Source organism: Lagenorhynchus albirostris, chromosome 2 (genome assembly GCF_949774975.1).
Source record: "Lagenorhynchus albirostris chromosome 2, mLagAlb1.1, whole genome shotgun sequence".
Classification (NCBI taxonomy): Eukaryota; Metazoa; Chordata; class Mammalia; order Artiodactyla; family Delphinidae; genus Lagenorhynchus; species Lagenorhynchus albirostris.
In genome coordinates, this window is record NC_083096.1 from 146476751 (window position 1) to 146490580 (window position 13830).

At 35.9% G+C, this 13830-nt stretch overlaps 1 protein-coding gene across 5 annotated transcripts in view; it reads left to right on the forward strand.

Moving 5' to 3' along the window:
- The window catches only part of SPATA6 (spermatogenesis associated 6), a 151274-nt gene that overhangs the window by 18349 nt on the left and 119095 nt on the right, over positions 1 to 13830 (forward strand). For 4 of the 5 annotated variants that reach the window (XM_060140114.1, XM_060140116.1, XM_060140115.1 and 1 more), the window contains exons 2-3: positions 5675 to 5812; positions 6969 to 7017. In XM_060140114.1, coding sequence (XP_059996097.1) covers positions 5675 to 5812; positions 6969 to 7017 — 187 coding nt within the window. Of the gene's footprint in view, positions 1 to 5674; positions 5813 to 6968; positions 7018 to 13830 lie in introns of those variants that run through there. The other variant, XM_060140119.1, reaches the window with a different exon arrangement.

The following is a 13830-nucleotide window of genomic DNA, read 5'->3' on the forward strand; positions in this document are numbered from 1 at the left end:
TCTGAGACTATTCATTTTTCTTTTTTCTTTCTGTACCTCAGACTGGATAATCTCAATTGACAAATTTTCAGGTTCATTTATTCTTTCTTCTGCTATCTTATATCTACTCTTGAGTTTCTCTAGTGAATTTTTCATTTGTTTTGTACTTTTCAACTCTAAAATCTCTATTTTTTAAAATAGATATTCCTTATTTGATGAGGCGTCTTTGCCGCATCGCCATACTTTTCTTTAGATCTTTAGATACGTTTTCCTTTAGTCCTTTGTACATATTCATAATAGATGATTTAAAGCTCTTGTTTAGCAAGCCCAACTTCTGGGCTTCCTCAAGGACATTTTCTGCGGACTGCCTTTTCCTCCATGTATGGGTTATACCCTTGTTTCTTTACATGTCATAATTTTTGTTGAAAACTGGACATTTTAAATAATATAATATGGAACTGTGTAAATCAGACTTCCTCTATTTCCCAGAGTTTATTGTTTTCTTGCTGTTGTTGTTGCTTTTTGTTTGTTTATTTACTTTCCTGAGGCAATGTCTATATTCTGTAAAGACTATGTTCTTTGTTGTGTGTGGCCACTGAAGTCTCTGCTCAGTTAGCTTCATGGCCCTCTAATGATAGGGCTTATATTTCCTCAAATGCTTTGAACCAGTGAGTCCCCCAGTCTTTGCTGAGTATCTCTATTGCTGAGTATGTTGGGACATGCTTTCTATGCCCTGCAGGTAATGTACAACTCTTAGTCTTCACTTCCAACATTTTCAAAGCCTCAAGATCAACCAGAGGTGAGAGATTAGGGCTTCCTTAAGTAATTTCTGGGTATGCTTGTAGCCCTGCAGGTGTGCATGACCTTCTAAATTGCCAAGAATGTATCACAGCTTGTCAAAGACAGCCCCCCCAACACACACACACACACACACACACACACACACACACACACACACACACACACACACACACACACACACACACACACACACACACACACACACACACACACAGTTCTCCAGCTTTGCCCTTTAAGTGTTTTGGTCACTTATTGTTTGCTCCAACTGGCACTGCCTCAGGCATCCCTGATAAACAATAGCTGCTTTTTTTTTTTCTGACAAATGCCTTGCAGGTAAAGGATGTTTGTTGTGACTAAGCTCTGATTCAAGTCAAATAAAGAGAAGCCCTGTGAATGGGGGTTGACAATTCCTTAGGCTAGGGCTTTTGGGTAGCTTTATACCTGATTTCCTACAGTGGCTGTAGGGCTGCTAGTTTTCATGGCTACCATGATTGTCTTGGTTGTCAAGGCTATAGCAGACCTGAGTAGAGGAGATTGGGAATAAAGTATGTTAAAACACCACAATATGACTGTTTTTACCAAAATTCAGCTATTTTTCTTGAATAAATGCTCCTCAGATTGTTGCAAACTTCTGGTTAATTTCTAGGTCTCTAAAAAGTTGATTTTGACAGTTTTTGTTGGTGTTCTCATTGCTTTTACGGAGGGCTGACTTTTTGTTTGTTTCACATCTGATTTATTTATCTCTCTCTATGATACAAGTAGAGATATAGGCATAAAAATATATTGATGAAACATTTGAAGTTGCTTACATTCAGACACTTTACCACTAAATATTTTAGGGTAAATCTCCTAAGAACAAGGACATTCTCCTATATAAATTTAATACAATTCCCCCACACAATAAATTTAGCATTTATACAACAATACTGTCTAATTTAGGGCTCATAGTAAATATTCACCATTTGTTACAATAATTTTTTAATTATAATTGACATACAATATTATATTAGTTTCTGGTATATAACATAGTGTTTCAATATTTTTATACATTATGAAATGATCACCAGGATAAGTCTAGTTACCGTCTGTCACCATATGGAGTTATTATAATATTATTGACTATATTCCCTATGCTGTACATTAATTCCATTACTTATTTACTTAATAGCTGGAAGTTTGTACCTCTTAATCCCCTTCACCCACTTTGTCCACACCCCCCCACACACCGCCTCCCCTCTGGCAACCACCAGTTTATTTCTGTATCTATGTGTCTCTGTTTTGTTCATTTGTTTTGTTTTCTTTATGGTATTTTTCCTTCTGTATCTGACTTATTTCACTTAGCATAATACCCTCTAGGTACATCCATGTTGTTGCAAATGGCAATATTGTATTCTTTTTTATGGCTGAGTAATATCCCTGTGTGTATGTGTGGGGGGATGTGTTTGTGTGTATTACACCTTCTTTATGCATTCATTTATTGATGGATATTTAGGTTGCTTTCATATCTTGCTATTGTAAATAGTGCTGCAATGAACATGGTACATATATCTTTTCTTTTTTTAAAATATTTATTTATTTATTTATATTTATTTATTTGTGGCTGCGTTGGGTCTTCGTTGCTGTGCATGGCTTTCTCTAGTTATGACGGGGGGGCTACTCTTTGTTGTGGTGCACAGGCTTCTCATTGCAGTGGCTTTTCTTGTTGTGGAGCACGGGCTCTAGGCGCTCAGGCTTCAGTAGCTGTGGCACGTGGGCTCAGTAGTTGTGGCTCGCAGGCTCCAGAGCACAGGCTCAGTAGTTGTGGCGCACGGGCTTAGTTGCTCCGTGGCATGTGGGATTTTCCTGGATCAGGGCTCGAACCTGTGTCCCCTGCATTGGCAGGAGGATTCTTAACAACTGCGCCACCAGGGAAGTCCCCATATACCTTTTCAAATTAGTATTTTCTTTTTTATCAGATAAATACCCAGGAGTGGAATTGCTGGATCCTATAACTGGTTCTATTTTAGCTCTTTGAGGAACCCTTGATATACTGTTTTCCATAATGGCTGCACCAGTTGACATCCCACCAACAGTGTGTGAGAGTTCCCTTTTTTCCATATCTTCACCAACACTTGTTGTTTCTTGTCTTTTTGGTAATAACCATTCTGTCGAGTGTGAGGTGGTATCTCATTGTGGTCCTGATTTGCATTTCCCTGACAATTAGTGATGTTGAACATCTTTTCATGTGCCTGTTGGCCATCTGTATATCTTCTTTGGAAAAATATCTATTCAGCTTCTCTGTGGAGGGGCTGATTTTGGAGATATTTACTCTACTATTATGAAAATACTTTTTCTATGTATGTCGTAATCTTTAAAATTGTGTTTTTGCAGACTAGCATATTGTGTTTTGCTTTTTTATCCAGTCTAATAATTTCTGCCTTCTAGTTACAATACTTAAGATATTTACATTCATGTAATTATCCATATGATTGGTTTAAGCCAGCCAGTTTGCTATTTATTTTATATTTGTTCCATCGGATTTTCTTTAACCCCTCTTTTGATGCCTTCTTTATGGAACTTTCCATGGTATTCCTTTAAAGAATGGCAGAATTTATAGAACTGTGGCTAAGGAAAAATGTCATGTCTTCTTAAATATACTACAAATTGGAAAGAGACTCAGTATTTTCCAGTGAGGACAGTTAGAGCTGTGCTGTCCAATAGAAGTATAATTAGAGCCAAGGATATAATTTAAAAATTTTCCCTAGCTACATTAAATAATTAAAAGAGGTGATAAAATTAATTTTAACAGTAATTTTATTTAAGTCAGTATAAGTATTATCCTTTCAACATGTAATTAGTGTAAAAGTTGTTAATGAGTTTTTTTACACTTGTTTTGTAAACATTCTTTAAAATACTTTTGAGCAAGTCTTCAAAATCTTGTATTTTACATTAACTGTCCATCTCAATTTGGACCAGCCTCATCTGTAGGCATAACACAGACTTAGAGGTACTCTTAACAGGTTTGGTTTAAATGAGGCAGAATAGAAAATGAAGCTGATGGACAGAATGAGATTTCTGAGGGCCTTGATTTTAATAATCAATAGTGAATTATTAGGACAAAAGTAGAAAATAGAATAAGGGGTATATGGAGTCAAAATAGCTAGCATAGAAAATAATCTTAACTGCTGTATACAGAGGGACGTGAAGTCTTAGTCATTTATTCAGTGCAATAGTCTATATTAAGATGGTAGATGATAGTGGTTTTCGTTCTAATAATAACTATAGTATTTATTTTTTTATTTTATTTTTTTTATAATTTATTTTTATTTATTTTTGGCTATGTTAGGTCTTTGTTGCCGTGCGTGGGCTTTCTCTAGTTGTGGCGAGTGGGGCCTACTCCTCTTTGCGGTGCATGGGCTTCTCATTGCAGTGGTTTCTCTTGTTGCAGAGCACGGGCTCTAGGTGTGCAGGCTTCAGTAGTTGTGGTGCACGGGCTTAGTTGCTCTGCGGCATGTGGGATCTTCCTGGACCAGGGCCCGAACCCGTATCCCCTTCATTGGCAGGTGGATTCTTAACCTCTGCGTCACCAGGGAAGCCCACTAGTATTTATTTAAAGCACTGTCAGGCACTGTTCTAAGTACTTTGAATGTATTGTATTGACTCATTTATTGTGTGACTTTAAGTAAGTTAATCACCTTCACTTTATTGGGTCTCTGTTGTTTCCCTATATAAAAAATTCGAAGCCGTACTAGATAATTTCTAAGCTGCTTCTTAATATGGAAAGTCTGTGTTTTGGGGTACATTGATGAGGAAATTAGAGTTTCTGTTCTCAGGGAATTTATAATCAAATAAAATAGGTGAGGTGTACCCACTTCATTAAAATGCATAGAGACAATAATTAGGGCCTTAAGAGAACTATAAAATGCTGCGAGAATTTAAAACTATTTACTTGACTATAATAAATTCACAATAAATGTTTGAATTAGATTGAATTGAATAGTGACAGTTGGTGAATCAAGAGAAGTTTTGTGTATGGGATGGCAGTTAATGTAAGCCTTGGGAGGTAGAAGTAGATGAGGAGGAGATGGCACGGAGTAGAAATGAGCAGTAACCCAGATAATGGAAGAATGCGAGGCAAGAAAGTAATGTGTGCGTTCAGAAAACAATAACAAATATACTTTGATTGTATTTTTAGGAGGTGTCAAGTAATATTGCTATATGATAAGTTGGATTCAAATCTTAGAGAATCTTCAATAGCCTACTAAGGGTATGGTTGATCACTGACAATGAAATATGGCAGGAACTGGAGAGACTGTGCTATGTATTTTTTAGAAACCCTACATCTTATGCCTATACCTTGTGTCGGTCCTGAGAATAGTTAAGTGCAGTTTTATATTTAAAAAATATTTCATTGGGCTAGAAACTTACAATTCACTTGCTTTGAAGGTTTGTCATATTTCTTTGATGAGGGTGTATATGGGCTGCGACTTAGGGTGATACAGGTCAGATTTGTGCTTTTTTTGGTATTTTTTTTTTGTCCTCTAGTATTGTGCTTTATTTCTGCTGAGTCTTAATCCTTTGTGATTAAATGATGCTGAATAAGTTTATGTCAGCATTCTACATAAAGTGGGAGCCTGAGGCTTACTGTTTAAAACTATTAGTGTCTGTCCCAAGAGCCAGTACATAGAGCACAGATAACCAAGTGGAAAATCATAGATTTCTCAGAGGGATGGAAGTTATAAAGGCATTTCATTTAACTCTGTAAATACTAGAATCTCTCTTTTTTTTTTAACTTGTGCATATTTTTATTAGCTTAGCAGACTAGTGTTTTTATGTAATGTTTGGTAAGTTATTTTAGTACAGTAGTTCAGGGAATTCATGAAGCAGTCACGTTCATCTGTCTAATTTCTTTCAGGTAACTTGCCCAGGAGTGGTGCTGAAAGACAAGGAGGACATCTATCTTAGCATCTGTGTGTTTGGCCAATACAAAAAGACACAATGTGTCCCAGCCAGTTTTCCACTGGTGTTCAATGCCAGAATGGTGTTTGAAAAGGTGAGTTCAAATATCCAATCAAATGTTAACCAATAAAAAATCAAAGTGGTTCCAAATTTTGAATAACACATATTACTATTGTTGACTATGCACTTTGATTTAATTCAGAAGGAGATTTGTAACTTAAATCTGGAAGCTTGAAAATAAATATGCATTATATTACACATTGAATCAGTTGCCTCTTTTTCGTGATGGATCAGTTTACTTCTAAAATTGTCTTAGTGGTCTTTATGTAAAATATAGCACCTTGAATTCTAAGTAATCATTTTCATAGAAGAGATGGGGGAGATATTAATAGGTAAGAATAGGTCATATTTTGCTTATGACTGTCATGTGGTGCTTCTTTCTATAAGTCTCTTTTCTTTTTCCCCCCCTGAATCTGGTGCTTTGTGGTAATTATTACCAATTGTATTTCTCACTTTTTCCTTTCCTTCTCTCCTTGTCTACTTCCCTCTTTCCTTCCTTCCTTCCCTCCTTTCTTCCTTTCCTCCTTCCCTCCTTCCTTCCTTTTTCTCCTTCCTCTTCTCCACAGATAATTACTGAGTACCTGCTCTGTTCCATGCACTGTTCTAGGCACTGGGTAAAAAAAACAAACATGCTCCCCTCTTGGAGCTTTCATTGTAATAGGTGAAACAGACAATAATCAAGTAAGTAGTAAGTGTCATGAAGAGAATAAAGGGAGAGTAAGGGGACAGAAGGATTAGGGGGATTCTTTATTTTAAAGGGTGGTCAGAGACGGCAATAACATTGAAACTGAGCCTGGATTATGAGACAGTATCAGTTATTTAAAGGTCTAGGGTAAAAGCATTCTAAGCAGAGGAACAGAAAGTATAAAGGTGTCTTGTTGGTAATAAGCTTGATGAGCTGGAGGAACACCAAGGAGGCAAGTATGACCGTGGTAACAAAGGGAGGACTGCTAGCAGATCAAATTGGAGAGGGAGGCAGAGCCAGATGTAATTTTTGTTTGTTGGTAAAATCTTGTATAGTGATCATGGGAAGCAGAGAGGAAGTGACAGTTCTCGATAATGTCAGAAGTTTCTTTGGTTGGGAAAGGAATATTTTGGGAATGAGAAGAAAACACAAAAACTATTTCATATATGTCTTCCTTTTACGTTCTCTTCTCTATTCTGCTTCCCTCTGCCTTCTCTCACTATAGGTGTTCCCTGAAGCAGTAGACCCTGGAGATGTGGTTGCACAGCTTGAATGTAAGTTTTTAACTTTTAATTTCTGATTCTAAGAGATTTTAGAATCATGCTGTTTAATCTTGAGTTAGATAAAAGTCAAAAAGGGTCAAACAAGAACTTCAAAAATCTTGAGGTGAGAAGTTTTTTACACTTTTTAGAATTTTGGAATATACCTGGAAATAATAAAAACTACGTGTGCTGCAGAGAGATGGGGAATTTTTCCTATTTCTGTGTTTGATCTGTGAATAACAAAAAGACTTATCTGAACTATTTATTGATTAAAATGATATGAGCTGTTAATGATGTAAGAACTGAGATTCATGTTAGGTGGGACTTTGCCCTGCAAACAAAAATATGTCTTTAACCTCACTGTATTGCAAATCAAGAGAGTAAATAATAGAAGATTGAAGTAATAGTAGCTTAAAATATGTATGCTTTTGCATTTTGTATTATATGCAATATGTTAATACATTATTTGAAAGTGATGTATTCAAGGCTGTGGTTAACAGTAAATTCTTCAAAGTACTAGGGATCAGCTATAAAAAGATCCAGTTTTTTGTGAGAGCAGCAATGCAAAGGTATACGTTTGGGAATACGTTATTTGAGCTCTGAGTATGAAATGAAAAACTCTGTTATTTATCCTTGTAATCAGAAAGGGATTAGGGATTACCATATTGGTCTAATATATAATTGTGGCTCAAAACGCCAACAATATTGAGCATCATCAATGTCAACTGTCCCTTCCATACCTTTTGCACCCCGTTGGGACTCTAGCAATATGGAAACATGCAGCCTGGAACCATGCTAGATAGAATCTGGGCATATGGGTAGCAATAGGGTTGGCTCATTGTTTTACCTTCAGGGAGTTAATAGTTTAAAGAACTCTTTATGGCTAATGTCAATATCGTATTTATTTTTTATAGCTTTTCTTGCACTTAGTATTCTGTCTTCCACTATGGCAGACGAGTGAGGTGGCAACTTGGTGCCAGTGTGTAGTGATTTTTAATTTTCTTGAACATCTTGTTCAGTATCTGGGAAATTGCGTATCTTAGGAAATAATGAAGAAAATTATTTCCCTTATCATTCTGAAATTTTGTTAAAAAACATAATTTTTCTTATTTTATTTGAAATTTAGGGTCTCTAAGAGTACTTGGTGGTTATTATTAGTTGGAATCTTTCTTGTCTTGATTTCCCTGATTCAGTTTTTCTCTTAAGTTTCCTCCTTCATCACTGACAGTCCACTTTTTGGTATCTTTCTCAAATTCCTCTGGCTTCACTTCTCTGATCTCTTTTGACTTAGTTTCTACTCTCTCCTTGTATGATATTCTCCAAAGACTTGGCTTCATGTTTTACCTATCTTCTGATGGCTTCCACAGCAGTCTTTATCCCTGATCTCTCTTGTAAGCTTTGGGCCCCTTTTCTTTTACTTTTAATTTCCTCTCAGCTTTGCAGTTTTTTGTTGTCCCCTAACCTTATTAATATGAAAAATTAAAACTATACTAAAAGTGGAAAAGATGGAATGATGAAGTCTCATATACCTGTCAGCTTCAACAGTTTTTTGACATTTTGCCCATTGTATTATATGTTTACCCTGCCACTTAAAAAAATGTTGGAATATTTAAAAGCAAATTCTATACATACATTATTTCACTACCAGTATTCTTGCATGACCTCTAATTGATAAAGGCGTTTTTGAAAAAAATATAACCACTATATTGGTATCATACCTAACAAAATTAATAATAATTCCTTAATAACATCGAATACTTAGTCCAATTGCCACCACAATGTCTTTATACAGTTGGTTTGTTAAAAATCAGGATCCCATCAAGGCGTGGTTCACATATGTATGTGGCTGTTTAGCTCTTCAGTTTATTTTTTTCTGTAGTAGTGTCCCTCACTTTTTTTTTTCCTAATGCCGTGAATTTGTTAGAAAACTCAGGTCCTTTAGAATGTCCTACAGTTTGGATTTGGCTGCTGCTTCCTCAAAGTGTTGTTTAGCTTATTCGTCACTTATATTATGTAAACTGAAAATTAGACCTAAAGGTTTGGTTCGATTCAGGCTTATTTTGTTTTTTTGGCAAGAATCCTTCATAATTGGTGCTCTGTACTTATTATTGCATCATATCAAGTGGCATATAATGTCTGATTGTCTTAAGTTTAGTGACATTAAGATTTATCTTTTCCTCCAGGCAGCATCAGCCTGATTCCTCCATGATAAACCTCCTCTACCGCCTTTCATCGAACAGCTTCAGCATTCCTTGAGACCTGTCTTTTCATTAGGGGTTACCAAATGTGATTTTTCTAATACTGTTAACTTTTTCTATATGTGTTAGCTGGAATTCTTCTCTAACAGATATTTTCCTTATCAGCAATGTGATGACCCTGAAATACTGTTCTTGTAGGAAAGGTAGTGTCATCTTTCCTTTCCTTACTTTAATAGCTTTAGTGAGGTATAACTTACATATCACAAAATTTACCCATTGTAACTGTAGTTAAGTGATTTCTAGAAAATATATATAGTTGTGAGCCGTCATCACAATCCAATTTAGCATGTTTCCATCACCCCAAAAGTTCTGACGCCTGCTTGTACTCAGTCTCTATGCCCACTTCCAGTCCCCACAACCACTGATCTATTTTCTATCTTTGTATATTTTTCTTTTCTAGAAATTTTATATAAGTGGGTTCTTATAACATTTAGTCCTTTGTGCCTGGCTTCTTTTACTTGGAATAATGTTTTTGAGGTTTATTCATGTTGTTCTACATATTAGTAGTTCATTCCTTTTTATTTATGAATAATATTCATCTTGTATGGAATTTTTTTTCCCCTTCCATTCACCATTTGATGAACATTTGGATTGTTTCAAGTTTTTGGCTATTATGAGCAATGTTGCTGTGAGTATATGGATACATGCTGGGTTGTATCCTAAGTATATGTTTAACTTTTTAAGAAACTGTCAGCCTGTTTTCTAAAGTTACTGTACCATCTTACATTACCACCAGCAACATATGAAGATTTTCCATATCATCCCCAAGACTTGATATTGTTAGTCTTTTTGGAATATATAGATGTGTAGTGGTATCTCAATGTATTTTTTTGCTTGTTTGTTTGTTTTTGGTTTTGGTTTTGTTTTGTGGTACGCGGGCCTCTCACTGTTGTGGCCTCTCCCGTTGGCGGAGCACAGGCTCCGGACGCGCAGGCTCAGTGGCCATGGCTCACGGGCCCAGCCGCTCCGTGGCATGAGGGATCCTCCCGGACCGGGGCACGAACCCGTGTCCCCTGCATCGGCAGGCGGACTCCCAACCACTGCGCCACCAGGGAAGCCCTCTCAATGTATTTTTAATTTGCCTTTTAATACTAATAATGTTGAGCATCTTTCCAAGGGCAGATGAGCTATTCATGTAGCTTTTTCTTATAAAATGCTTGTGCAAATATTTTGCCCATTTTTGAACTGGGTAGTTTGTCTTCTTACTGAATTGTAAGGTTTTTTTTGTTTTTAAAAATATTCTAAATATAAGTTCTTTATCAGATATATGATTAGTAAATATTTTCTCCCAGTCTGCGGCTTATTTTTTTCATTCTTTTAATGGGGTATTCTGAAGAACAAAAGTTATAAAGTCCAGGTTATCAATTTTTTTCTTTTATGTATCATGTTTTTGATGAAGTCTTTGCCTTACCCAAGGTCACAAAAATTTTCTCTTTTCTTCTACAAATTTTATAGTTTTATCCCTTACATTTAGGCCAATGGTCCAGTTTGAGTTAATTTTTGTGTATGTTGAGAGGTAAGGATCTAATTTTTCTTTGGTAGATGGTACAAATGCTCAAGGAGATTCAAAGACCCCCTTAATTGGGCAGTCTGATAAATGGTCAGATACTTGATTAACCTCAGATAAAATGCTTAGAACAGTCCCTTGCACACAGTAAACACTTAAAATGTCCCTTGTTTATTTTTATTGGTGGTGTGTTATTATTATCACTCTTATTATTGGGGAACTGCCAAGTTCCATTCATACTATTATCTGCACCCCAGAATCACCAAGCTTCTGGGGAAATATATATTTATGATGTATAAATATAAAGTGATACTAAGGGCCAATGACATTAAAAGCCATATAGGGCTATTTTACATTCATAGAGAAGGCATTCTCTTTAGGGAAATGGTTTTAATCCTGGAATCTACCAGACTAAAATTAATTATGACTAAAGCCATTTCCTGGGAACCATTTTTAGGCGAGAAAGAGAATGAAAATTTTTCTACTTTGTAAACTACTCTATTGAAACTGGAGTTTCTTCCTTTTTCACTGAAGCTTTGTAGATTTTCTTCTACAGACACACACACACACACACACACACACACACACATACATGCTCTGTCACATGTACACAGTACACTCGATCCTTGAACAACGTGGGTTTGAGCTGTGCAGGTCCACTTATACATGGATTATTTTCGATAGTAAATACTACAGTACATGATCTGTGGTTGGTTGGACCTGTGGATGCTGAACTGCAGATTCGGAGGAACCATTTATATCGAGGAACTGATATGGAGGGCCGACTGTAATCTATGTGCGGATTTCAACTGCAGGAGGATGGTCACCCCTAGCTTCTGCATTGTTTACGGGTCAGCTACATACTGCCACAAATACACTGCCTGAAAAGCTCTTCCTACAGATATGGATTTGCCTGCTTCCTCACTTCTCTCCAAGTCACTCCTCAAATTTATCATTATAATGAGAGATCTTTTCTCACCAAAGTATTTAAAAATAGCTCCCCCTTTTGGTCAATATCTCAAGCTCTATCCCATTATCTTTAAGGTTATTATATCTTCTACACCAGAATACTTTGAGAGTAAAAGTGTGTATTTTTAGTATTTCCACCAAGACAACAGCTGTGAAAAGGGTACTGCTCAGGGCAAATAGGGATGAATGGTCCTCCTGTTTTTCTTCCTAGCACTGATATATTATTTATTTTTTAATTTTCTCTCTCATTAGAGTGATAATTTCATAAGAGCATTGACTTTTCCTTTTTTGTAGCTGTTGTGTGCATATGACAATACTTGACACATACTAGGTATTTGATGTTCAAGGAGTTAAATAAAATATCATAAATGCATCGTATAACTGCCTCTCATTACTGTTTTCATGAGTGTTGGAACTGTCCTACCGAGAGATACCTGTTTGTAGTATACAATCCTTTGATTAGGAGATGTATTTTGTATTTGAAAATTTGTAATATAATAATAGCTGCTCTGACTTCATTCTCGTTTGGATAAAGAGAAGATGCGATCTTTATTTATATTGCAGTAGATTACTAGCTGTCCCTATTGTTTTCTCTCGCCTGTAGGGAAAAATAGCAGTTTCATTATAGCCTCTGCTTTTCAGCTTCTGGAAATTAGTGCTTACCTGGTGTCTGGGGTATTCAGAATGCTTTCAGATGAAGATTTGAAGGCTGAGAATAAATCCTTCAGTGTCTATAAATGAGACAGTCCCTGCCTCAGTGGTCAGGAGAGCTTATAGGACTCAGGATTCATATTTTAAATCCATGATGGCAGATGCATTCCCAGCAGTTCGCCCTTGCAGTTAGGGCAGGTAAATAGGCATTTATTGGAAATTGTTACAGCAATTACTCTTGCTGGTACAGAGTGTTAATGGCATTCTGGCACTCTCTCTCAAGGTGTTTATGGTAGCTTTTGATTTGCTCCATGGGACTAAGATTTCTGGAGTACTGGAGTACATTTACTTTGTAACTTGGGTTGAAAGTACATGTGAAAATGACAATTTTTACAGAAGGAGGGAAATTGTCATTAGTTATAAGAAAGAGCAACTGTAAAATGGAATTAATTATACTATATGTTCCAGGAGATGTAATTTACATGAACCTATTATTTGGTTTCCAGGAACATTAGTTCTCTAAAAACTTTTCCATTAATAATTTAAGGTCTTTTCTTCTTGAAGTATTTTTGCCAAAATATATATTTTTAAATATAAAAGAGTAGAACACTGTTTATAGAAACTAGGAAATAGTTTTCTCTTTAGAAGTTAATCTATGTTCTTGTGATAAAATATAAACTAATTAAACCCAAGCAATTACTTTTCAGGCCACTTCTTTACAGTTGAGGAGTTTCAATAACAATTCTACCTGTATTGTTTATTTCATTCCTTCACTTTGGCAGTGATTCATGTGTCAATGGTAGGTTCAGAAGGTATATAGTATATTGATACAAATCTTAAATTTGTTTTCTATTTAAACCCTTTGTTTTTCAACTTTATACTCTTCTTGAGATCACTGATACTTCTGAGACCACTGATACCTTTAGCAAACTTATTGGAATTAAAAACTATATTTGGAAATATATTTTGTTAACAGCTGTGTTTATTTTTCTTCGCTGTAATTTGTTCACAGAAATAATACCTGGCAATACTAAACACCCATGTAATATTTTGATTGACGTTTTATTGGCTGTATTCTGCTTGTGTTTGGCCCCTTCCAGAATGATTCTGGCTAGTGTGGGGTACTTTTGTTTTACTTATATCCCTTATAAAAGGGCTATTCCCTTCTTTGGCTTTATTTTTAACCTTTTACTTTCATTTATGAAATGGTTTTTGTTTTTAATATTTATTTGAAAAGAAAGTGGAACTTTTTCTTCTGTCCAATTTACAAGTACTGAATTTGCAGTGTCAAAGCAAGGCAAGTTCTTCAGACTGGAAAGGGTAAGCACATTGTGCACATGCTGTTAGAACTTTTCACCCAGAGAACTACCAGGCAATAAATTTTATTATTCTGTAGGACTTGCTGTCAGGCAAGGTGCATACATACACACATATGCATAT